Source organism: Arabidopsis thaliana, chromosome 5, assembly GCF_000001735.4.
Source record: "Arabidopsis thaliana chromosome 5, partial sequence".
NCBI classification, from domain to species: Eukaryota; Viridiplantae; Streptophyta; class Magnoliopsida; order Brassicales; family Brassicaceae; genus Arabidopsis; species Arabidopsis thaliana.
Window position 1 is genome coordinate 26,219,397 of NC_003076.8, and position 22,901 is coordinate 26,242,297.

The window sequence follows — 22,901 nt, forward strand, 5'->3', positions numbered from 1 at the left end:
GACGACGACGACGCAAGGTGGGCTCACGGTGGTGGGCTTTTTTTTATGGGCCCCTTCTTTGCTACCAAATCCAACCAGGTATTTCTTTATTCATTCTTTTTCTTCTTTTTCTTTTCTCTAAAAAAATGTTTTTGGTAAAACTATAATTAAATAGTTTAAATCTTTCACTAAAACATTTCAATAAATAAAACTTAGTATAAAATCATATTAATTTCATTATTACTTTTTAAAAATGAGTTTAAGTGTTAAAATTTTAAAAACGTCGGAAACTAACTGCGCCTACGCATCCCGTCCTTAATTGGTCCGTAAGTCTTGCGGTGTTCGAAGTTCGGCAATGTTTTCACGTAATATAGATTTGACACTTAAACTCATTTTAAAAATAATAATTATGATTTTCACTAAAGAAAAAGTTTTATGCTTGAAGCTCTCGTCGGTCGCTAGAGCTGAATTTGATTTGAGGGAGATGGAAAGAGACAAGGTTAATGATTTTGTGGTTAATGGCAAGATTAACAAGTTAATTAAGTTATTATCAAATAGAGGTTCGTAGCGATGGAGGAAGAGAGACAGATAAGCTTTTAAGTAGACAAGATTCTGATGCATAAAGATGTACAACTTGTTCTTGGAAGATATGCTATGAGACTCTTTTAGTGATGTCCTCATATTTCTTTGCCTTAATCCCTTTTTCTAAACCGTCAAAAGATTCATGGTTTGGAAACTTGCAATAGCCTCTGGTTGGTTGGTTGGTTGTTTCAAACGTTACACTCACAAATATAACACAATTTAAAAACTAAACAACGGTCAAGAAAAGAGGGTTTATTTTAAGAGTCCATTCAACAGATCACTAGCACTGAACTTTGTTTAAATATTCTTTTAAATCTATGTGGACCTCCCTGTTTTAGGATCCCATATAGTAACTTTACGAGAGCATAACGTAGACGAACCAACACTAACCACAAGTATAAGAGCATTGTTCGATTCAATTACGCCTATTTGGTACCAGAGATGTTAAAGTGCAACATGGAAACATGATTGAATTTTTCTCAAGCTAAGAAGGTCTAAACAAATGCTAAAAGAAAACGAAACCAACAAAACTGTAGAGTGTAGAAAAAAACATAGGGTACACATGTTATAAACCAAAACTATTGGGGTATATACTTAAATAAATAAAAGTACACGATAGGGAACATTTGTAATACACAGAACTTAGGGGTGCATACAAAAATAAAATTGAAAAAACAGAGCATAGATCAGTGATCCGGACTCTGTTTTGGAAGATCTCTAAAAAGCTTAGGATCATCATCGGCATCGCGCAGATAGAAACCATCATCGAAATTCTGCGAATAGCTCACAGCATCGTAGTGAAACGTAACTAACGTTTTCGATTTATTATTCTCCAATCCGCAACTTCTAACCAATAATAATCTTCTCATCAAATCCCTTAACTTCGGACTAGGTCTTGTCTTGTTGTTGTGGTTACTGATTCGAGCGTACTCTGTTTCTTCTGTATGGATGAGACAAGATAACGGCGAACTCAAGCATCGACCGGTGGAGTACGATTGTCTACGGTTGTCGGCGAGAACTCTATCCATTTCTTGCAAAAATAAAAGAGAGATTGTTTTATTGATTGAGTGAGAAATATGGGGTTTATAATCGACGAAAGAGTTAGAGCTAACAATAAATGAATTACCAAGCAAAGTTGGAAAATAATGTAGATTTTGGCTGGTTATGGTTAAGCGGTCCAATCATAATTCTCGTTTTTTCTTTGGCAGCTCATAATTTCTCATTTATGGGAAGCATTCATTTATTGAAACTTGGAAGTTTTCACTAGTCATTAGTCAACATTTTTTGGTTGTAATGTACCTACCTATCTTCATTTGGTAGTAAAATTGTGGTACAATGTCAATGTGAAGTTATTAGTTTTAACTCCTGTTTGGTTTCATCAAATGATATAAATTTCATTGTTTCTTTTGTTTTTAAAAGAAGCGTAAAGTTAAAACATATTTGGTTTAGTGAACAAGGGATCAGACTTGCCAGATTACGTGGTCGTAGTATTTGGGGAACAACACACAGAGCTACTTCACTATCACACTATATCTTGAACGTGTCGTGTTTGTTCTTGGGATGCTCTCTTCGAACAAGTTATTTATTATGTATCCGTGACTCGTGAACTTGTGAGGCCCATTACTTCATAACAGTTTTCGGTAAAAGAAAAAGGACGAAAAAGAAGAGTTAAAAAACGCTAGAAGGAGGGGTCGAACCTCCGACCTTGTGGTTAACAGCCACACGCTCTAACCAACTGAGCTATTCCAGCTTTTGTTAACTATTTCAAAAACAATAAATATATTCGTAAACAGATGTTTTAATTTCAATTTGACTTGACAAGATTACCCTTTGGCACATCGATTAACATATCATCGACTTTGGAACCTCACAACATAATCGCATGTAGTCACACTTAGTCAAATCCAAACCCAAAAAATCTCAAAGAAAATAAGAAAAAATAAAAATAAAAATGAAGAGAATAAGAATAATGGCAACGCTTGTAATAGCAAACATGTTAATGGCGACTCCAACGTCTCGAGCCTCTCTCAATCTTCTTCGTCGATCGCCAAAACCCAAATATTTCTCATCTTCTTCTTGTCATTTTCGTCCCTCAACTTTTCGTAAATCATATCCTTGCCCCATCTGGTCTTCTTCTTTCTCTTTTTGTCTCCCTCCTCCTAGATCCACCACTTCCACCTCTCTCTCCTCCTCCTCTTTCCGCCCCTTCTCCTCTCCTCCGTCCATGTCTTCCGCCGCCGCTGCCGCCGTGGAATCCGTCGTCTCCGACGAGACTCTTTCCTCGAATCCTCTCTTGCAGGACTTCGATTTCCCTCCGTTTGATTCCGTTGATGCCAGTCATGTTCGTCCTGGGATTCGTGCTCTATTGCAGCATCTCGTATGTTCACACCTTCTTCTTCGTTTTTCTTCACAGATTCATGTATTTTTGATTCGATTGTTATAGCCTCTTTGATTGATTTTCAGGAAGCTGAATTGGAGGAGCTAGAGAAATCTGTGGAGCCAACATGGCCAAAACTGGTGGAACCATTAGAGAAAATCGTTGATCGGTTAACTGTTGTTTGGGGAATGATCAATCACCTTAAGGCTGTCAAGGACACACCTGAGCTACGTGCTGCCATCGAAGACGTTCAGGTTGAATAACTAATCATGCTTGTTTTTTGTGTGTTAGTTCAGTGAGTTGGGGGATTTATATCTTGTTTTACTTAACTACATTGGTCTTATGCAGCCAGAGAAAGTGAAGTTCCAGCTCAGGTTGGGGCAAAGCAAGCCTATTTACAATGCCTTTAAAGCTATTCGTGAATCTCCTGATTGGTCATCGCTCAGTGAAGCTCGTCAACGCTTAGTAGAAGGCAAGTAGTTTCTTATTGGAACATTAAAACAACGTTTCTTTCATGTGATAACTTTGGTTTCAGTATGAATTTCAGCTCAAATAAAGGAGGCGGTTCTCATTGGTATTGCTCTTGATGATGAAAAGAGAGAAGAGTTTAATAAAATTGAACAGGTTTGATGTAAATCAGTTTACTTGGTAAATTGGTTCTATGTTTGTCACAACTTTGCTTATGCTTACGCGCTGTTTTTTTCTTGATTGTAGGAACTCGAAAAACTTTCCCATAAGTTTTCTGAGAATGTTTTGGATGCAACAAAGAAATTTGAAAAGTTGATAACAGACAAGAAAGAGATCGAGGGATTGCCTCCATCTGCTCTTGGGCTATTCGCACAAGCAGCTGTCTCCAAGGTATCAATATTAACTGAAAGATATATAAAGTTCCATGTTTCGTTATTTTTTTAGTAAGGTTTGTTAATTTTTGCTTCTTGATATGTGACACTAGGGCCATGAAAATGCAACTGCTGAGAATGGACCATGGATCATTACACTGGATGCTCCTAGTTATCTTCCTGTCATGCAACATGCTAAAAACCGTGCTCTGCGTGAGGAAGTCTACCGTGCTTACCTATCTCGTGCCTCTTCTGGCGATTTGGATAATACGGCAATTATTGACCAGATTTTGAAGCTTCGCTTGGAAAAAGCTAAGCTTCTTGGTTACAACAATTACGCTGAGGTAGAGTCATCAACCTAAGTAAAACTGTTCTTTTTTCTTTCTAATTGGCTTAATGCGACTTTCTACTGTTCTAGGTAAGCATGGCTATGAAAATGGCTACTGTTGAGAAAGCAGCAGAGCTTTTAGAGAAGCTTCGTAGTGCATCCTGGGATGCGGCTGTTCAAGGTAACATACTGATACAGAGAAGATGTATTCAAATCAATTTGTTATTTGTTAAACAAGTTGGCTACTGTTGAAACTTGTTACGGTCAGAAATAGCATGAGGCATTGGGCTATCCAATACGGAACTTTGACTTTCTTGAATCGTTGTATAAATTAGACATGGAAGACCTCAAGAGTTTCGCAAAGAACCAGGGTGCTGCAGAATCTGACAGTATGACTCATTGGGACACCACTTTCTGGAGTGAGAGGCTTCGTGAATCCAAATACGATATTAATGAGGTTCTTTGTCCTTCTGTAGCTAGTGATGCAATTATATATTGTTTTGAAAGTCTTGATCCTTATCTCTCGTTTTGGTCTTTCTAGGAAGAACTACGTCCATACTTCTCACTGCCAAAGGTTATGGATGGACTTTTCAGTCTAGCTAAGACACTTTTTGGAATTGATATTGAACCAGCAGATGGTTTAGCTCCGGTAAATTTGGAATCTTATCTGTTACCTTTCCATATATCGACCATGTGATTTATTAACCAGTCGTTTAGTGACATGAAATATTGATTTGAAGGTCTGGAACAATGATGTTCGGTTCTACCGCGTCAAAGATTCTTCTGGGAACCCAATCGCTTACTTTTACTTTGATCCATACTCTCGCCCGTCAGAGAAAAGAGGTGGCGCTTGGATGGATGAGGTTGTTTCCCGTAGCCGAGTCATGGCTCAGAAAGGCTCTTCTGTTAGGCTGCCTGTTGCACACATGGTCTGCAACCAAACTCCACCAGTAGGTGACAAGCCAAGCCTTATGACATTCCGTGAGGTAAATGAAAAAACATCCATTGCACTTGCACATATCTAAGCGTAACATGAAATCTCAAAAATCCTTTCTTGTTGACTATAACATCACTCTGATTTACAGGTAGAGACAGTATTTCATGAATTTGGACATGCTCTTCAGCACATGCTTACGAAGCAGGATGAGGGGCTAGTTGCTGGTATCCGAAATATCGAGTGGGACGCGGTTGAATTACCATCACAGTTTATGGAGAATTGGTGCTACCACAGGTAATTTGGAGTTCATTTCCAGGCAGAATCGATGTTACCTCGTTGTGATTTACAAAGTAATGTGAAATGAGCGTTATGAATTGCTGGTTTCAGGGACACTTTAATGAGCATTGCTAAGCATTACGAAACAGGAGAAACACTCCCAGAGGAAGTATACAAGAAACTCCTGGCCGCAAGAACATTCCGTGCAGGGTCCTTTAGTCTTCGTCAGGTGAATATAAGACAACTAGCTGCTAATGTTTTGTTTTCAGGGGTGGTATTAATGATGATTTCATGTTTTGAATTTTCAGTTGAAATTTGCCAGTGTTGATCTTGAGCTGCACACAAAATACGTACCAGGAGGACCAGAGTCCATCTATGACGTAGATCAAAGGGTATCAGTAAAAACCCAAGTTATCCCTCCACTTCCTGAGGATAGATTTCTCTGTAGCTTCAGTCACATCTTTGCCGGTAACAACCCTCTTAAGCCTGAGAGACTATACATCGTTGGTGCGTTTTGATCTGACCATTCACCTACTAACTTGTTCATGAATTTCCAGGGGGATATGCAGCTGGATATTACAGTTACAAGGTAAATTTGAAAATCTCTTTATACTATAACCGACTCTGTAAATTCTCACTCAAATATCTAAAAAAACTGGATGTGAAAAACTTGCAGTGGGCAGAAGTTTTGTCTGCTGATGCATTTTCAGCATTTGAAGACGCTGGACTAGACGACATCAAGGTATCAGTATATCCTAAAACATCTGTTATAGACACAAATAGTTGAGATACAAGATTACGAAATTTTTTGTTGCAAACAGGCTGTTAAAGAAACAGGACAGAGATTCAGAAACACCATACTTGCACTTGGAGGAGGGAAAGCGCCTCTTAAGGTATTACTAACTACTACTATATTGTGTTTTCATACAATAGTTTCAATATTTGTTGCATTTCATTCTCAATTGATTCCAAATTATGATCAGGTGTTTGTTGAGTTTAGAGGACGAGAACCTTCACCCGAGCCTCTTCTCAGACACAATGGACTCTTGGCTGCCTCTGCTTCTGCTTAACTCTTATATAATCCTCACAACATTTGGAAACTTTGAAAGACATTTATAAGATGGAAAATCAACTTTTCTTTTTTAATATGCCAACCATTTACATCTAATACATTGCATTGATTTCTTTCTTCTCTTCTATCACCATTTTTCCTACCACAACCAGACTCTTTAACACTACTAACAAAGAAAAATAAATAAAGTCATAGAACCTAAAAAGACTCTTTTCTTCTTCTTCTTCTCCTACAGTACCTACCCACTCACTCTCACCCTCTGTTCAGCATCTCACAAATACACTAAACAACTCCTAAATCTAAAAGGTATTAAATAACGAACTCTTCTTCTTGCTTAAACTAGCACTCTCTTTCTATCTACCTATTACATTTTTCTTTCTAACTACATCTGCTTCCTAAGTTTATCATCGAAAGAAAAAACAAATCCTTTCCTTCAGTTTTCCCCTTCATTCCTCCCTTTACACCCTCAGCTAAACGTTCCTAGTACTTCAGGACAGAATCAACGGTTAAATTCCCAAATGATTTTAACATTGGGCTTCTTTTGCTTCCACAAATGGCGATTGAACACTATCTGCATCAGAATCACTACCTGATGAACTCCCACCTGACCCTGAATCTGCAGATCATTACAATGTTAGAGTCGACACAAGAATAGGGGAAACCTCTAGCAAGAGGAAAAGGGTTTATGAAAACATACCACTAGACGAGGAACTACCACCACTAGAACTGGAACTGCCTGAAGAACTAGAACCACTACTAGCAGCAGCTGCAACTGCAGTACCATCTCTTTCGATCTCTACAGATGGATAATCTTCGATTGGTATGTCCTCTCCAATGTCAACATCCTCTTCCCCTGCATCTCCTCTCCTTGTTCTCTTCTCCGCACTACCCATTTCTGCTACCGAAGCCTAAGAGACACAGACGAAGAAAACAATTTTGAGTATTGAAACCACAGTGATCAAATGGTGGTTTTGATAGGAAGGCAGTGCAAATTTGCTTACCATGTTCCTAGGTGGAGTTGACACGTTCCTGATAAACCCTTGGCGCTTGATTTTGCTAGCCATCTTCTTGTAGTTCGTCACAAAACGATCAAGCTCCCATAGAGTCTCATTGTCGACAGCTTCTATATCCAGCTCAATTTCGTCCCCATCTTGAGCTAAATGTCCGTTTCTCTTCCTGAGAATCTGAAGCAACTGACCAAGCTTCTCAGGAGGCAAGTCTTGTAGATTCATACCAAGCTTTGACTTCTCTTCCATCGTCATCAACCTCTTATTTGGATCCTTAGCCTTAGGCTTCGGCAACTTCCCCTTCCTTCCTTTTGACACTTCACTCACATCAGGAGGTGCTTCTACTTCAATTTCAAGCTGTGGAGGTGGTGGTTGAGGCTGCGGAAGTTCAGGCTGTATCACCGGAGGAGGGGGAGGAGGAGAAGGAGATTGAACGCGTGACGGCTCGACTAATTGAGGAGGCAATGTAGGTTGTGGCGGCTTCACTGAATCAAGCTTCTTCGCAATAGATATTTGTTCGGTTCCTTTCCTAGGATTCGCCACCATTGGCGGATTCTGATTCCACTGTCTTTGCTTGAAGTCAGGTTTGAAGTCAGGTTCAGGACGAGATGAAGAACCAGTGAGTTTAAGCTGCTGAGCCTCAAACTTCTTAAAAGCAGGATTGAACATTCCATCGAAATGATCCAAAAGCTTATCAGCCATAAAATACACATCTTGTCCCTTTGGATTATACGTCATTGCATTGTCGAATGTCAATCTGACATCAGTAGCAAAATCAATCGGCGAAACGTAGAATCCTTTATCAAGATTCAATTTCACTGTACCCAGATCCATAGGTTTCTTCACAACCTGATGATAATCATGAAGCCCTAAACCAACCACATCAACAGGAGTGTTGAACACCCACGCCCATTTATGCTTCATTAGCTTCACCAAGATCTGACTACAGGTATTCAACATACCGGCCAATAATTTCTCCGACTCCGGATCCGACGGACCAAATTGATTGCTTCGCTTGAGACCTGACACATTTTTCTTCTGTTTCTTCTTCTTCGGTCCAAGGTCATTCTTTTCACCGGTGAAGTTATTCAACGGAGCTGATCGAACGGCGGGTACCTCTGGGATAGTATAACCTTGCTGAGTCTCGAACGTCCCTGACTCGATCCGTTCTCTCAGGATCCGAATCTGCTTGAGCTCTGAGGTAAAGCGCTTCTTAAGCTCCCTGAGCTGACTTGAGGTGTACCCAGCGAGATTAAAAGTAGCATAGCTTCCAAATTCCGACGAGTCATCGCACTGCTTGCTCGAATTGCTCCTTTCGAAATTAGGGTTAGGGTTAGGGTTGAAGAGCGGAAGGTTATTGGTGTTTTCGGTGACGGATTGGTTTGTAAATTTCCTCATAAAAACGGCGCCGCATTGTTCCTGGTACGACGGTTCGTTTAAGGTAGCGAAAACAGCCGGAGCCATACGAATCGCAAGGTCATTTCTGGGGTTTTCACTCTTCTCGAGCTTTTAGAAGAAAAAAAAATTCACCTCCCAAAAAAGGCGCGGGAAAATTACATCACCGGCGAAAATTCCGGCGATCGGGGAACTGAAAAATTTTAGAGCTTCAGAAAAAGGGATGAAAAGAGGGTTTTTTGGGAGATGGTCGATGATGATGAGGAAGAAGATGGGAGGCATCATCTCTTCTTAAAGGCCATTGGAATCTGACCGACATAACGCTTAGTTTAAATCTAACCGTTAAATTTAGATCTTACGGTTCAGATCTGTTGGGTGACGCTGACCGATCTAGCTGCCCCGGAAATCTGCCACGGATGGCTCAGATCTTCGTAGTTATCCACGTGGAGTTATTTTAGCCGTTTGTTCGTGAGGCGTCGTGTGTATGTGTTATTTTTGTATTTTTTTAATAATTCCTACGAACTTTACAAAAATTGATGTGGATTTTTAAAATGATTTTCCTTTTTTTGTGAGAGAGGCAAACTAGTCATTTCTATGTCTGAATGGGTCCCACACTGACTTTTCATTATTTTTTGTTTTCTTTCGTTTCTTTATTTTCGGATTCGACTCTCTCATTGGTCGCTTTTTATTTTGCCAGGTCAGCGGTTGCCACGTGGAGACAGCTAGGATCTCGGTTTCATGAATGCTCCTCGTAACTTTTGAATCTTGCCCTTAAACTGGATTACTCCTAGCTAATTAAAGACTAAATCATAACTAATTAATTTGCTATGAAATAAGTATAAATTGCAATGAGTTGACAATTAAATATTCCGACCACAAACAAAACCCAAAAGAAAAAAAAACTCATTTCTCATCGCCGGGCGGTCACCGACTAGACGGCGGACGAATTTAGGGCAACACCAGTTAGTCGGAATGACGAAAATACCCTTCTTGTTTATGAACCCAACCAAACCCCCAAATGGGCTTTTTCACTTTCAGATCTCTGGGCTAGAGAACTGCTAAAATATTGATTTCTCATTTTTTTCTCAAAAAAAAACGAATTTTGTTATTTTCGAAAGGAAAAAAAAATTGAGAGCGGTTATTACCAGAAAAAGCATGGTATTGTGTGGAGCAGAACTTACATCATAAACTAATCAGAAACTTTTAATAAATAAATCTAGTTAAACTGGAAAAAAAGTGAATGAATTAAACAAAATCTAAGTAAACTGAATAATTTCTCAGAAACAAAGAAGAAGACTAACAAAAGTAACAACAAAAGAGAAGATAGAGAGGAGAAGAAAAGAAAGAGAAAGACAACTCAAGGCAAAAGAGTGATCCAAACACACAATTATTGAATCAATGAGGGCCATTTTTCATATATATATTTTTCCAGCAAAAATTGGGTCTAATCTGGACCGTTGAATTTTAAAAATATTTTCTCAAAAGCCCATATGATTATTAGTCGTGGGCCAAATTCTTCTAACCAACCTATATTAATTAAAAAGGATTTAAAACATTTTTTCTTGTAATTGATATTTATTTCCATTTCCTATAAAAAAATTATCACTTAAAATATAATATTGATTACAATTATAATAAATAAATTAAACTTACGTATAATTCACCCCCAAAAAAAAAAAGACTCTTTGTGAAAAAGGGCAATCCGTAATAAGTACTGGAGAAGCTGAGAAATGAGAATGTTAAGAAGGGTAGCGTCTAAGCCCAACAACCAAAGTAGGGACCAGACAGCTAAGCAAACCCACTATCAGATATTTTCTCTATGCACCACGCGCTTTTTATTAAGAGCCGTGCGCTCACACTTCTTCATCTACTTACATAAATTTTGTCGCAAATCGGAATTTTCTTCACATTACAAGACAACAAACTACTACTATGCTGCACAATTATAGTTTCCTTCATAAAGAACAAACATTATCATTTTTGCTAAACCTTCCAAATTGTTTCATCACGAAATTAAACGGTAATTTTCATGGAAATGTAAGTGAAAGAATCAGAGAAGAGAAATAGTGTAAATCGGATTTTGATCTCTTAGAAACTGAATTTCTTTCATTAATCAATAGGGAGGAAGAAGAATGAAATATGTTAAGACTAAATATTGGATAAGATACTTTTTCAATAACCGGTTAAATTGAATCACGGACCGGTTGGTTCGCTATGCTAGTTGGACTGGACTTCAGAATCCAGATATAAACGGCCCGCTAATAATGGGTTTTGTTATAGCCCAATATGTTTGTTCAAAACTCTCAGAGGCCCAGGATTACGGAAACAAATAGCTCCTCTCTAGCACTGAGTATGTGTCTTTGAAAATAAAAGAAAATCGATAATTAGCCTACACGAGCGAAATGATAACACTAATCATTATATAGGATGCTATCTAGAAATTTGACTTAGGAAAAAAAAGAAAAAATTTGCAAGCTGGCATTAGAGATGAAAACAAATTAGAAGACACGAATATAAATGTTACTATGAAAATCCAGGGTAAAATGAATAGTTTTGAACATGTGAATGTGAGATAAGATGTGACTTTGATTATGATTCGTACAAATCTGTGTAAAAACAAAACAAATATAATACCAGAAGTAGACATAATTAACTGAATCTGGCTCCTGTTCTCTCATAAAGCTCCCTTCTTATGTTGTAATAATTGAATGTCCCCACTCTTTTTTTTTCTTTCTATTCGTCCCATTTGTTTTTATTTCAAAAGTCGTTCTAATTGTTTCGAAGGAAATGTATAATATGAATCGTGTCGAATTTGATATTTGGATGTCTCATAAAATAACAGAAAAAATTCATAACTTTTTGACTAATGTGATATTTCTAATAGTGGTTTAGTGGATTGAATAGACCTGAGGATGGCCCTGTGCTCCACCTCGAGATATCAAGGTTTCTTTGATCGAATTGAAAAGTTTCAAATGATGTTCAAGATATTGTTATGTCTGATTGAATAGTTAAAATATCTCTTCTTTTTTTATAATATATTTTGAACGTAACATATAGTTTTATCAACAACAACAAAAACGTAAGACATTCTATGACGATACCTAAAACGGCTTTGATGCTAAAATTTCTCTATCCATGACGATAATTTAAACGGCCTAGCCGCTATTTGATTCACTGTGTGGCGTATTTGTTTTACTAAGTCAATGTGCCTCCTAAATGCAGAATATACGGGAATGATCTTTTGCCCTTCGTTTCACGCAAAGTGCTAAAACTTTAACCATATAAAACTCCCGAAATATAATTTAGTTCGCACAAATAATATCATGACATCAGTAAAGAGGACACGAGAGAAATCCGGGGGACCCGAGATCGTGTTGTATGTGTGTGAGAGTCTATGCTAAAATCTAAAGTTATGATGCAACACTATGTTTTTCTGTACACAATAATGTTTTGTATAAATTATTTTAGAATTCGTTAACTTATCGGTATATATGGACCAACGAAATTTCGTGAATAAAATGCCATAACACTAACACCTACTAGGCATGATTGGAAAAGTATGTTGGATGAATAAAAAAATGTTATGAGTGTGACATGCCGACTATACGTGAGCTCTTACTTTAACGTACACACTTATATATAGAACGGAGAATATGACGTTGCCTTTTAACTTCTTATTCATACGCATTCTCGTTACTATATATATCGACTAATGATTTTAGGTGGTTTTTTTAGGGCTAAACGGTTATATTAAGTGAATGTATAAAATCCATGTTTATGGGTGGACAATTCCAATAATGCTCATATACACTCCCGTTCCATCTCCTCTCAATCATGTTTTTTTTATCCCATACTATACGACAATGCGCTCTCTCTCTTTGAGACCCGACCCTATTTAGAGCACAAGCAAAAGAAATCATTATTTGAAACAACACATTAATTATATGAAAACCTAAAAAAAATCAACATTCACTGAAAAAAACATACGAAAAGAAATGTCTTTTTCATTTTTCGCATATTTTTAAAAATGTTAAACCGTGAGATAGATTTTTTGAAAGTCATTTAAAAAAAGTTTTATTTACCATTTTTCTATAACCTGTCTTAATTCCCAATAACACTAATTTTTCAAAATCTACTTATTTACCATATCAAACATTTGCTATATCCAACATGCATGTTTTGATTATTCGTTTTGACATGATAAGTCTTCAGTGTGCACCACCATGGTTAGATATATTGCATCCGTATATCTTCTACTTACAGAGACTTCTTCTTTTGATCTGTAAGTATTGGGGTGCATGGACTAACTCAATAACAATAGAAGATGACTTAACTAACAGTAACAATAGATAATGCGGACTTCCATTTTTCTAGACATGGTTTTATTATCCTGAATGCCTTTCTTTTTTTTTGTTGAAGTGTTTAACCTAAACGGCTAAATCTTATAACTAGTTGTATTGTATGATTAAATATTAAAATTTAACGAAGGTGTTCACTAAACGGGCCCAAAACGAAGAAATATGCGTCCTTTAAATGTTATAATAATAATAATAAATAATTAAAAAAGAGTGGACAAAGGAAAAAGTGAAAAGCGGTTTCGACGAGAGAATATGCATAAACTATGGGCTTGTCCACCGATTTCATGCAATGCAAACAAAATCTCGTTACGTACGAAATCGAAATATTTGGTTTTTAACAAATGAAATAAATTGGAGAGTCAATCAACGATAGTATATCTTTTCTAGCTACACGAAGAAAATGCTCAACTCTTCTTCATTTTCCCTTCTTAAAAAATAAAAATAATTTTAGAATAATCAATATAAAAATCGTAAGAAAAAGACATATAGTTGTTGTTCTAATTAGCTAAAGTGGTATACTGGTATTAATTACAACTAATTCGAGGAATTATCCTTAATTATACAATAATACTAGGATTTAACTTACGGTTTACCGCGGGCAATCGGTTTATTTAGTTTTTATACTAAATATTTGAGTAAATTTGATATCCTAAACTTATAAATATAATTTTTTTAATAAACATAATTAAAAAATAATTGGGATTTTTTTTTGTTGTTATTTAGTGATAAGAAGAATGTGTTAAAATGTATTTAACTTTTTTTTGCTTGTTATTTATTTATTTTTGTTGAACGGTTTAGATTGAAGAAAATTAATTTTATTGAACGGTTTAGATTTAATCGGATTATATAAAGTTTAGGAGATTGTTAAGACCAAATTACCCTTAATGATTTTGAATAGCAAAGAACAAAATCCAAAATTAAAATCAAAATTGAGGCCAAATTAGACAAAATTTCAGTTTGTACTTTCCTTTTAATAATAAGAGGATACTTTCTTGTGGAAGTGCCCAGAATTAAAATAAAGTATTTGTTCAAGAACCAAAAAAAAACATATCCTGCAATCTGTATCGCATCCCCCGATTTAAGCTTATTATCAATTCATGTATTCCCTACACCTATCTTATTCTTTAATTGAAAAAAAAAAAAAAAAAACTGAGTTCATATTAAACTTATAAAATTACGAAAATTTTACTTTTTGTCAGTAACAGGTTTGGTTTTTTAAGTCAATTTATTTATTTTTGTCGAAATAAGTTAATTTATTTAAGCTACGATTTTTGTTGCAAAAACTGTTTCTTCGCATTTTAAAAATATTTGATTTTTGGCACATACGGAAAAGATGCCTGGCAATGCTAACATGGACAGGTGGACGCTTGATAAAAGGCCACGTAGATATTGAGGTTGGAAAAATATTTCACGTGGTCTTGGCCCCTTCTCTTTGTCATACACATTCACCTTGAGAACCGAATCGGGTCAAATCTTCGTTTTTTTTTTTTTATTCACTCTGTATTTTTTTTATCATTTCTCCAAATGCTTAACTCGAACAGTAGTAAATCTGTTTTATGTTATTCGGATTTTATTTTTATTTTGAATGATTTTTCTTTTTTTCAGTGTAAGTTATTTTATTTTTACTTTCATTAGTTAAATGCAATCAAAGTGTTATATAACTATAACGAAAATTAAAAACACATTAGATATTTTAATCTATTTTATATGAAAAAATGTAGAACTACACTTGTAATGATTCAAACAACTACTTAGATTAAATGACATTAAATATTTAAAGATAAATTAAATCCATATATAATTTAGATTTTTAGCTTTATTAATAACAACAAAAACAAAACAAAATCGTGTATTGTAACCCTCAGTCGAATTCTCTATATCTAGTGAGGGCTTTGACTTATGATTAGAATCCAAAGAGAAATTAATACAGAAGAAGACGAAGTTATAATGAAAATTGAGGAGCAGCTTTTTTGGTTAGTCACGTCATGTGAAGAGGAAGAAGATGAAGGAGAAGGAGAAGAAGAAGAAGAAGATCATTAATTAGGGAGAGGGTCACAATGCAGTACGAGACAGTTCACTGAATCTGTCTATCTATGTAAACCCCACAAACTCTCACGCATATCATAGCTTCTGATGAATACAAACAAGCCTCGATCCCATTAACCACAGACTTGTCCGTCTCTTCTTCTTCTTCTTCTTCACACTCATCTTTATAATTAACACACACATATGTTATATACTCATCTGTGGATGTGCCTATACTATAAAGACATGTCACACGTGGTGGGTTATCTATGTAACTACGTTTTTGAGTGCAATATGTATCTATTTACACGATACTTTACTGTTTTCTTTTAATGGATAGCATTAGAATGACTTGATGGTCTAACCATTAACATTAGAATGACTTGATGGTCTAACCATTAACATTAGAATAACTTGAGTCCATCATAACTTGGTTTAATAGTTTTTTTTGGTTGTGATGTTACGCCACAAGCACAAATTCTGGGACCTTTATATTGTGTGTATAAATGATATTTGAATACAGAAATTAATATTTGTAGAGATTCATCAATGATATATTTGCTTTTGTTTTTTGTTCATCATTAAATCAAAGATCTTCGTTTAATAAAACTTGTGTTTCATATTTTTAAATAATTTATAATCCAGATATATTGTACTATATACACCCACACATGTATAATATGAATGTGAATGTTGAATTATAGATTGAAAGTGAGTGAACTGAAAGGACGAGAGAGGCCTAAGACAGTTTGTTTGTTTTCGTGAACATGGAGCTTCTCTTTACCATGTGCTCTCGATCTTTTTATTATTAATCTTACTTTTATTTACTTTTTTCACATTTTGTTTTTATACGGTTTTTTATATGAGAATGGCACTGAAGATGGAGCAAGAAGTTCACATGCAAACATAAAATATTACACATAAAAAAATTGAAAAGCTACATTCTAGGCATATGCGTGATTTTCCAAGGATTTTTGTTTCGTATAAATAATATTAGCAGTCAAAGTAGCTAGATTTGCTTCTATAAATATACTTTCAAATTTCACCCCTTTACTTTCAGATTTGTCAATTTACGCCCCGAAATGGTGCCCTTGATAGCAAACAATTATACAGTACTACTATGAGAACGAGAATATATCTTTAAAAATTCGAAAAGCTCCAATATTTTCGGTCATTAGTTCATAACTTCATCATATTCATAACAATTACCGCGAATAGCCCATCCAATTATTATAAAAATTTTGACTATGTAAAAGCGTTAATCAAAAGAATAAACGTCATATCAAACGTAAGACAAATGTGAACACATATGACAATTATTAATAGGCCTACACTTGAAAAAATGAGATTACTATTCACAAACATTACCTTGATTTAAGGGTCAAATTGAAATTAAAAAAAAAACAAGTGATGCTGAATATAAAATTAAGGCAAGATCTAGACGCAATTTAGTAGAATATGCGTACACAATAGATAATTACGTACGCCTGTGTATATACGATTAATTCCCTCTCAATAATAGTTCATCATTATTATGTAAAATATAATTATAAAAATATATATGGCAGACAGAAAAATAAAGAAAGCAAGAGGGGTAGACAAATGTTCATCCGTTTTCGTCGAGACATGAAATTTGTGGGATCAAAGCAATCCTGTAAGGAAAGGGAATTAATCAATGTATATTACTCTCTTTTTGTTTGTTTCTCAATTAGATGAATACATTTTTCATTTATATAATAACTAAGACCTAAACTCTTGAGTCCATTACTCCATTTCCCCTTTGTTTTTTTCCAACACTTCGAAACACAGATGTGCTAGATTATATATGATCACCTAATGCATGATTTATATATAATATATGAAAAAGTAATATAAAATAGCCAGAAATTTAATCTTGTTATGAAAAATTGAAAATGATTCGAGTAAACACCTAGATGGTCATTTTAGACTGATATAGTAATATCTCAATGTATCATGGTATTTTTTTCGATGGACGAATCTGTCTACATACAATGCACGTATACATGGATGTTAGAAACCGCAACCTCTAGAACTATATGACACACGAATTGCAGAACTTCTAAAAGTTTTACTGCAGTAAAATATCAATCATTAAACCAAAAAGTCTCCTATAAAAGAAATTTGATTATTGATTATATGATTTTGAGTGAAACTTTCTTAGCAGTTAGCAGTACCTTTTCTTTTTTCGTAGGCTAAACTTACCAAAATAAAAACTACATCGGTTCATGTCAAGTCTTGTAATATATAGCTAATCTAGTACTAGCTATAGGCTACAGCAAACAAAAATGTTTTTATTATTTGTCACGAGAAAACAATAAAATGTGTTATCAAACTAAATAAAAACCATATATTATACTAATCACAAATTAAACGGGAATCTTTTATTTAATTAATAGTATACTCTCTCACACAGACAGACATCTCTGGATTTATATATAAATACAGTTCATCTTCTTTAATCCACAAACTCACACACACACACACACACTCTGTTTTCTTCGTCCATTCTATTACCAGAAAACAGAGTTTGATAGAGAGAAAAGAATGGAACTGTCGACTCAAATGAATGTGTTCGAAGAGCTTCTTGTTCCGACAAAGCAAGAAACAACCGACAACAACATCAACAATCTGAGCTTTAATGGCGGATTTGATCATCATCATCATCAATTCTTCCCAAATGGATATAATATTGATTACCTCTGTTTCAACAATGAAGAAGAAGACGAAAATACCCTTTTGTATCCTTCTTCTTTCATGGATCTAATCTCTCAACCTCCTCCATTGCTTCTTCACCAACCGCCACCGTTACAACCACTGTCGCCGCCGTTATCCTCCTCCGCGACCGCCGGAGCAACATTTGACTACCCTTTTCTTGAGGCTTTGCAAGAGATAATTGACTCTTCTTCCTCATCGCCTCCATTGATCCTTCAAAATGGTCAAGAAGAGAACTTTAATAATCCGATGTCGTATCCCTCTCCATTGATGGAGTCTGATCAGAGCAAGAGCTTCAGTGTTGGTTACTGTGGAGGAGAGACGAACAAGAAGAAGAGCAAAAAGCTTGAAGGCCAACCTTCTAAGAATCTCATGGCGGAGAGACGACGGAGAAAACGACTTAACGATCGTCTTTCTATGCTCCGATCCATCGTCCCAAAAATCAGTAAGGTAAATTACAAAATGCTAATCTTTTTTTTCTTTCAAACCATTAATAATAATTGTAGTCAAAATCAGCAAAAGATTTGATCATTTTTTTAATGAGTAGGTTAATGACTGTATTATTATATGTGTTCATAAAGAAAATGACCTTTTTAATCTTCTTGATTTACCTCAAAATCTAACCCTAGCTAAGGTTTTTGTGTTCTTTGAAGATTTATTTAACATTTAATTCAAAAAATTGGTCTCAGGAAAATCAACAAAAGATTCGTCCTTTTAAATGAGTGAATTAGTTATAAAATTGGTTTCAAATTCAGCCTTTTGTATTTTAACATTATGTGTTTGTTTCTTCTTTTTTGAAACCTTAGTTTTCTTCTTCAAGATTGTTTAATTATTGTGTTCTTACTTTTAAGGGAATCTACAGAACCGGCTGAAAAGTGATAAATCATTTAAAAGTGTTTTAAAATAATGATTATTGGTATGTTCAAAAAAATCAGATGGACAGGACATCGATATTAGGAGATGCCATAGATTACATGAAAGAGCTTTTAGACAAAATCAACAAATTACAAGATGAGGAACAAGAACTTGGAAATAGCAACAATTCACATCACTCTAAGCTCTTCGGTGATCTCAAGGATCTTAATGCGAACGAACCTCTGGTCAGAAACTCACCAAAGGTACAAAGATATTTTACATTGCTCTTGTTTTTTTCCTTCTACATATTAGCCCTTGTATTTATGAATTGTTATAAACAAACCCCCTGTCTTTTTAACAAATCTTTTTGTAATTCTGTTTATGTTTTGCATAGTTTGAAATAGATCGTAGAGACGAGGATACTCGAGTTGATATATGCTGCTCGCCAAAACCGGGATTGCTACTATCTACTGTGAATACATTAGAGACTCTAGGCTTGGAGATTGAACAATGTGTTATAAGCTGCTTTAGTGATTTCTCTTTGCAGGCTTCTTGTTCTGAGGTATCGATTTAATATAAAGTATTTATGCATGGAATGTTAATTATATAGTATTCGTAATGATAATATTGATGAGTTTTGTTGTATATATGTTTATAGGGAGCTGAGCAGAGAGATTTCATAACATCAGAAGATATAAAACAAGCATTATTCAGAAACGCAGGTTATGGTGGAAGCTGCTTGTAATGAGTCATGATTGAAACTAATAAACCAAAACTATTGTTTATTTCTAATAATACTAGCGCTTATAAACTTTAGATGTTGTTTTAATTCCCTTGTGAGTTTGGTTTTTTTTTCCTAGGGGAAAACATTATGAGTTCAGTTGTATAAACAAAAGAAGGAAATTTAAAAAGAGATGTTTCTCCTAAATTATATCAAAGAACAAATTGAGATATAAAATAAAAGGTTATATTATGTTGCTTTGAGGGAAATAAACCACTTCGATAATTGAAATTAGGGTTCGTATATGACAGTGACCGATGTTCGAAGGATGCATCATCAAATAAAAAAGCTGTATTAATCAAAAAGTTATAAAGGCTAATCATAAGCGTGATTATAATGTTAATGACTGTGCCTCCACCAATCAACGCATTCATCATTACTGCGGCACTTACGTCAACGAATTAATCTTTTATCGATAAAATTCCAAGAGGCCCTAACTTAGGCTTAATCAATTATTGGGCCTATAAAGAACGGCAACTGATGTAGATCCAAATGGGCTTTATTTAGTAAGCCCAAACTTTATGTTTTCTCTTATATCTTCCTGCTCTGTTATTAGAAAGAATCTCCGATTTAGATAGAAACAACAATCCTCCGGTGGTCACTCGCTAATCTCCGTTTGATCTCGCCGACACTCGAGCCTTTTACCGATGAAGGATGGAGATTCCTTACCAATAAGCACTTCTTCCGTCGCGGCGACGACGGTGACCGGAAAGAAGGAAACCGGTTATTCCGCTCTCTTCTCGAAAGGCCGGTACAAGTTTTGGGCCTTAGCTGCGATTCTGTTACTCGCTTTCTGGTCAATGCTCACTGGCACGGTCAATCTCCGTTGGTCTGCCGGTAACATTAACCATTTCACCGACGATCTCGTCTTTCCCATCCACGAGGATCTCGATGTTCTTGTGAGTCTTCTTCTTCTTCTTCGCGATCTGTTTTCTGATTTCTGTGAATTACGTTTGATTTGTGTTGTGTTGATGAGGTTATTAGGAAATGGAGGAGAGGGAGAAAGTGGTGAAGCACATGTGGGATGTGTATAACAATGGCCGTCGTATCAGATTACCTAGGTTTTGGCAAGAGGCCTTCGAGGCTGCTTACGAGGAGCTTACCAGTGATGTACCTGATGTGGTTGAGGCTGCCATTTCCGAGATCGCTAGGATGTCTATTCGCTCCATTGTTATAGATCCGCCTCCGCTTCATTCCACGGTGAGAGTCTAACTTCCTTATGCCTTTAACACTGCACATTGCTCTCTCTGTGCGGTTTCATTATGCATTCAGTGTGTTTAGGTCATAGAGTCACTGTAATTAGCTAAAGATTGAGATGAGACAACTACAAGAAAAAAATGAAAATAGAGATCAGAGTTTGTATCAATTTTGCAGCTGAAATCTTAAGGTAGAAGTAGTCTTGAGGAGCTAAATCATTCTGGATAATAGATTAGTATTATTCTGCATAGGTGTTAGTAGATTGGCTTCATCTTCTATTTCTTTTTGGCAGCTCTTTTATCGTTATACAGGCCAAAGAAGTTTTTCTTCTATTAAGCCAGACCAGGCAACTAGGGAAGAAAAACATGTTGTCGCTCTTAAGAATGGTCAAAGTCTGATATCCATCTTAGCCTATAATTCTAAGAAACTAATATGGATGTTGATCCTTTTTCGGAGGGTTAGTGTGCCGGGTAGGGTATCACTATGAAAGCTTGTTCGGTTTTCTTAGTTTTGCGCTCTAGATTATGCTGTTGAAGATAGCTGCATAACTACAAAGTGATGATTGTCTATATTCAACTAAATTACGGAGAGACTATAGGTTTCTCTGTCTGCATTTAATTCCACACTAAACCACATAAGGTAGATATAAATGTTTGGATGAATAGTCAGTTTCTTTCCTCCACGTACATTCTCTTATAAGTGGGTAATTTTGGTTTTTACATATCCACTTCCATTCTATTGATCTGCTCAATCGTAAGGACCCGATACTTCTTGCTAGATTGTAAGCTATATAGCTTCGTTGATGGTTAGTAAAGTTATAAGGCACGATATAGAAAGAGTTTGGCTATTTGGAAACCTTGAGTTTCTTTGTTTGTTGTAGATGGAAACAAAACGTTTAATACTTGTTACATGATTAACTTGTGTCACTTTGTTGGTATGGTAATCGGTTTTGTCTACTTTGTATGCAGAATGTACGAGAATTGACAAAGACTCTAAAACTTGCGGACAAAGGAAGAGCAACTCAAATATCAAAACCAAGCAGCCGTCGATTGAAATAGCTATGGAGGCTTTACGAAAAAGGTAGTGTAGCAGTCAGCCGTCGTGGCGTGACCATACATATACTTGATGTCAGAAAGATCAATCAACCTCATCCCTAGAATATATGTCCATCATTAGTGTTATTTTTTCTTCCACTAGGGGCATTAATCCTTTCACTATCATCATCATCTCTTCTATAAACAAAATTTTGAGGAAGCTTTTTATCCACACCTTATTAGCTCTGAACGGTAATGTCTTTTATTTTGGATTTATGAAATATTTCATATGTAGTTAGCCCATACATTTAAATACCTTCCAATGAATTTTCTAGTTATATATTAATTAATAACTCTCAAGCACTGAAGTAATTTTTTTATTTGTGCAAAATACTTAGAAATAAACAAATGCTATATAATATATGAGATTGATGGGATAACAACTTAAACAAAAAGAATAAAATCAAATATCATTTGTTTCTAAAAATAGTAATTATCCCTTGAGAGTTAATTTCATTTATACAAATGGAAAATACAATCATTGGACTGAGGAATCATCACATATAAAGAATGAAGTAACACACATCCAAATGTCCAATAAAGGAAAGTATGAAACAAAATATAATGATTTTTTAACCAAGAAAGAAATCCACTTGGGCACTATGAAACAAGTTGCCACAACAAAACTCAATAGCATGATGAAAATGAGGCTTACGCTATAATCCGGAGACGAGAAACAAAAAGGCCTATATAACATTCGTTTGGTGATACGTCATGTTTCTCACTTAATTAGATAGCTAGAGTTAATCGCAATGATTGGAAAAATTATAACAGAACATAAATCAAAGTTTTCTATAAAAGGTTAAACAAGAGCAAGAACAAAGTCTCAATTAACATAAAACTGGCTTCAAATAGCAAATATCATAAAATTTAGCAGGCAAGTCTAACCAAGAATCTCACTATGCAACTTGCAAAAGCATGTGTGTATATACATGCATATGCATTATACATATACACGTGTGTATGATATAAGATGGTCCATATCCGAGTTTCAACATTATCTACAATTTGGAAACTAATGATGAATCCTTTTCGAATTCTGATGCAGCCCAACAAGTTGTGTAGC

The 22,901-nt window shown here is 35.4% G+C and overlaps 6 protein-coding genes, 1 long non-coding RNA gene and 1 other non-coding gene across 10 annotated transcripts; 5 read left to right on the forward strand and 3 right to left on the reverse strand.

The window, feature by feature from the left end:
- Positions 1-45: 45 nt before the first annotated feature.
- AT5G65610 (uncharacterized protein) lies at positions 46-1,632 on the forward strand (the record flags this gene model as incomplete). Its single annotated transcript, NM_001345700.1, has 5 exons — positions 46-78; positions 425-539; positions 900-956; positions 1,201-1,365; positions 1,454-1,632. 5 exons carry the CDS (start codon positions 46-48, stop codon positions 1,630-1,632), a joined length of 549 nt encoding a protein of 182 aa, NP_001318884.1.
- Positions 1,248-1,589, reverse strand: AT5G65613 (uncharacterized protein; the record flags this gene model as incomplete). Its single annotated transcript, NM_001345701.1, has 1 exon — positions 1,248-1,589. The coding sequence occupies one exon, from the start codon at positions 1,587-1,589 to the stop codon at positions 1,248-1,250; it is 342 nt and encodes a 113-aa protein (NP_001330757.1).
- Positions 1,633-2,237: 605 nt separating the features above from the next.
- On the reverse strand, positions 2,238-2,311 carry AT5G65615. The gene has a single exon. It is a non-coding gene; the product is annotated as a tRNA-Asn (tRNA).
- Positions 2,312-2,432: 121 nt separating this feature from the next.
- On the forward strand, positions 2,433-6,507 carry AT5G65620 (Zincin-like metalloproteases family protein; the record flags this gene model as incomplete). 2 transcript variants are annotated; one of them, NM_001345702.1, is made up of 17 exons in its annotated part: positions 2,433-2,938; positions 3,025-3,192; positions 3,287-3,410; positions 3,486-3,562; positions 3,653-3,796; positions 3,891-4,121; positions 4,196-4,286; positions 4,441-4,562; positions 4,647-4,754; positions 4,846-5,091; positions 5,191-5,336; positions 5,430-5,547; positions 5,627-5,786; positions 5,876-5,907; positions 5,995-6,060; positions 6,140-6,211; positions 6,302-6,388. In NM_001345702.1, the coding sequence occupies exons 1-17, from the start codon at positions 2,513-2,515 to the stop codon at positions 6,386-6,388; spliced, it is 2,418 nt and encodes an 805-aa protein (NP_001332654.1). In that variant the 5' UTR covers positions 2,433-2,512. The 2 variants fall into 2 exon arrangements, with proteins under 2 accessions (NP_001332654.1, NP_569013.1); NM_125960.3 differs by having other exon boundaries at positions 2,536-2,938; positions 6,302-6,507.
- Positions 6,436-10,178, reverse strand: GTE7 (global transcription factor group E7). The gene is made up of 3 exons (NM_125961.4): positions 7,392-10,178; positions 7,088-7,298; positions 6,436-7,006 (listed from the first exon to the last, which is right to left on the reverse strand). The coding sequence occupies exons 1-3, from the start codon at positions 8,859-8,861 to the stop codon at positions 6,915-6,917; spliced, it is 1,773 nt and encodes a 590-aa protein (NP_201366.3). The 5' UTR covers positions 8,862-10,178; the 3' UTR covers positions 6,436-6,914.
- Positions 9,041-10,178, forward strand: AT5G09405. The gene has a single exon (NR_143207.1). It is a non-coding gene; the product is annotated as an other RNA (long non-coding RNA).
- A 7,389-nt stretch (positions 10,179-17,567) lies between these two features.
- bHLH093 (beta HLH protein 93) lies at positions 17,568-19,823 on the forward strand. 2 transcript variants are annotated; one of them, NM_125962.4, is made up of 4 exons: positions 17,568-18,358; positions 18,844-19,026; positions 19,158-19,325; positions 19,422-19,823. In NM_125962.4, exons 1-4 carry the CDS (start codon positions 17,741-17,743, stop codon positions 19,506-19,508), a joined length of 1,056 nt encoding a protein of 351 aa, NP_569014.1. In that variant the 5' UTR covers positions 17,568-17,740; the 3' UTR covers positions 19,509-19,823. The 2 variants fall into 2 exon arrangements, with proteins under 2 accessions (NP_569014.1, NP_001078801.1); NM_001085332.2 differs by having other exon boundaries at positions 17,659-18,358; positions 19,168-19,325; positions 19,422-19,688.
- A 193-nt stretch (positions 19,824-20,016) lies between these two features.
- AT5G65650 (sugar transporter, putative (DUF1195)) lies at positions 20,017-22,121 on the forward strand. The gene is made up of 3 exons (NM_125963.3): positions 20,017-20,443; positions 20,529-20,744; positions 21,710-22,121. The coding sequence occupies exons 1-3, from the start codon at positions 20,192-20,194 to the stop codon at positions 21,797-21,799; spliced, it is 558 nt and encodes a 185-aa protein (NP_569015.1). The 5' UTR covers positions 20,017-20,191; the 3' UTR covers positions 21,800-22,121.
- The last annotated feature ends 780 nt before the right edge of the window (positions 22,122-22,901 follow it).

Coding starts and splice junctions, on each gene's coding strand:
- GTE7 (NM_125961.4), bottom strand. CDS start 8,861: ATGGCTCCGGCTGTTTTCGCTACCTTAAACGAACCGTCGTACCAGGAA. Junction 7,299..7,391: donor CAACTCCACCTAGGAACATG/GTAAGCAAATTT, acceptor TGTGTCTCTTAG/GCTTCGGTAGCAGAAATGGG. Junction 7,007..7,087: donor TGGTAGTTCCTCGTCTAGTG/GTATGTTTTCAT, acceptor AATGATCTGCAG/ATTCAGGGTCAGGTGGGAGT.
- bHLH093 (NM_125962.4), top strand. CDS start 17,741: ATGGAACTGTCGACTCAAATGAATGTGTTCGAAGAGCTTCTTGTTCCG. Junction 18,359..18,843: donor TCGTCCCAAAAATCAGTAAG/GTAAATTACAAA, acceptor CAAAAAAATCAG/ATGGACAGGACATCGATATT. Junction 19,326..19,421: donor TGCAGGCTTCTTGTTCTGAG/GTATCGATTTAA, acceptor ATATGTTTATAG/GGAGCTGAGCAGAGAGATTT.
- AT5G65650 (NM_125963.3), top strand. CDS start 20,192: ATGAAGGATGGAGATTCCTTACCAATAAGCACTTCTTCCGTCGCGGCG. Junction 20,444..20,528: donor ACGAGGATCTCGATGTTCTT/GTGAGTCTTCTT, acceptor TGAGGTTATTAG/GAAATGGAGGAGAGGGAGAA. Junction 20,745..21,709: donor CGCCTCCGCTTCATTCCACG/GTGAGAGTCTAA, acceptor CTTTGTATGCAG/AATGTACGAGAATTGACAAA.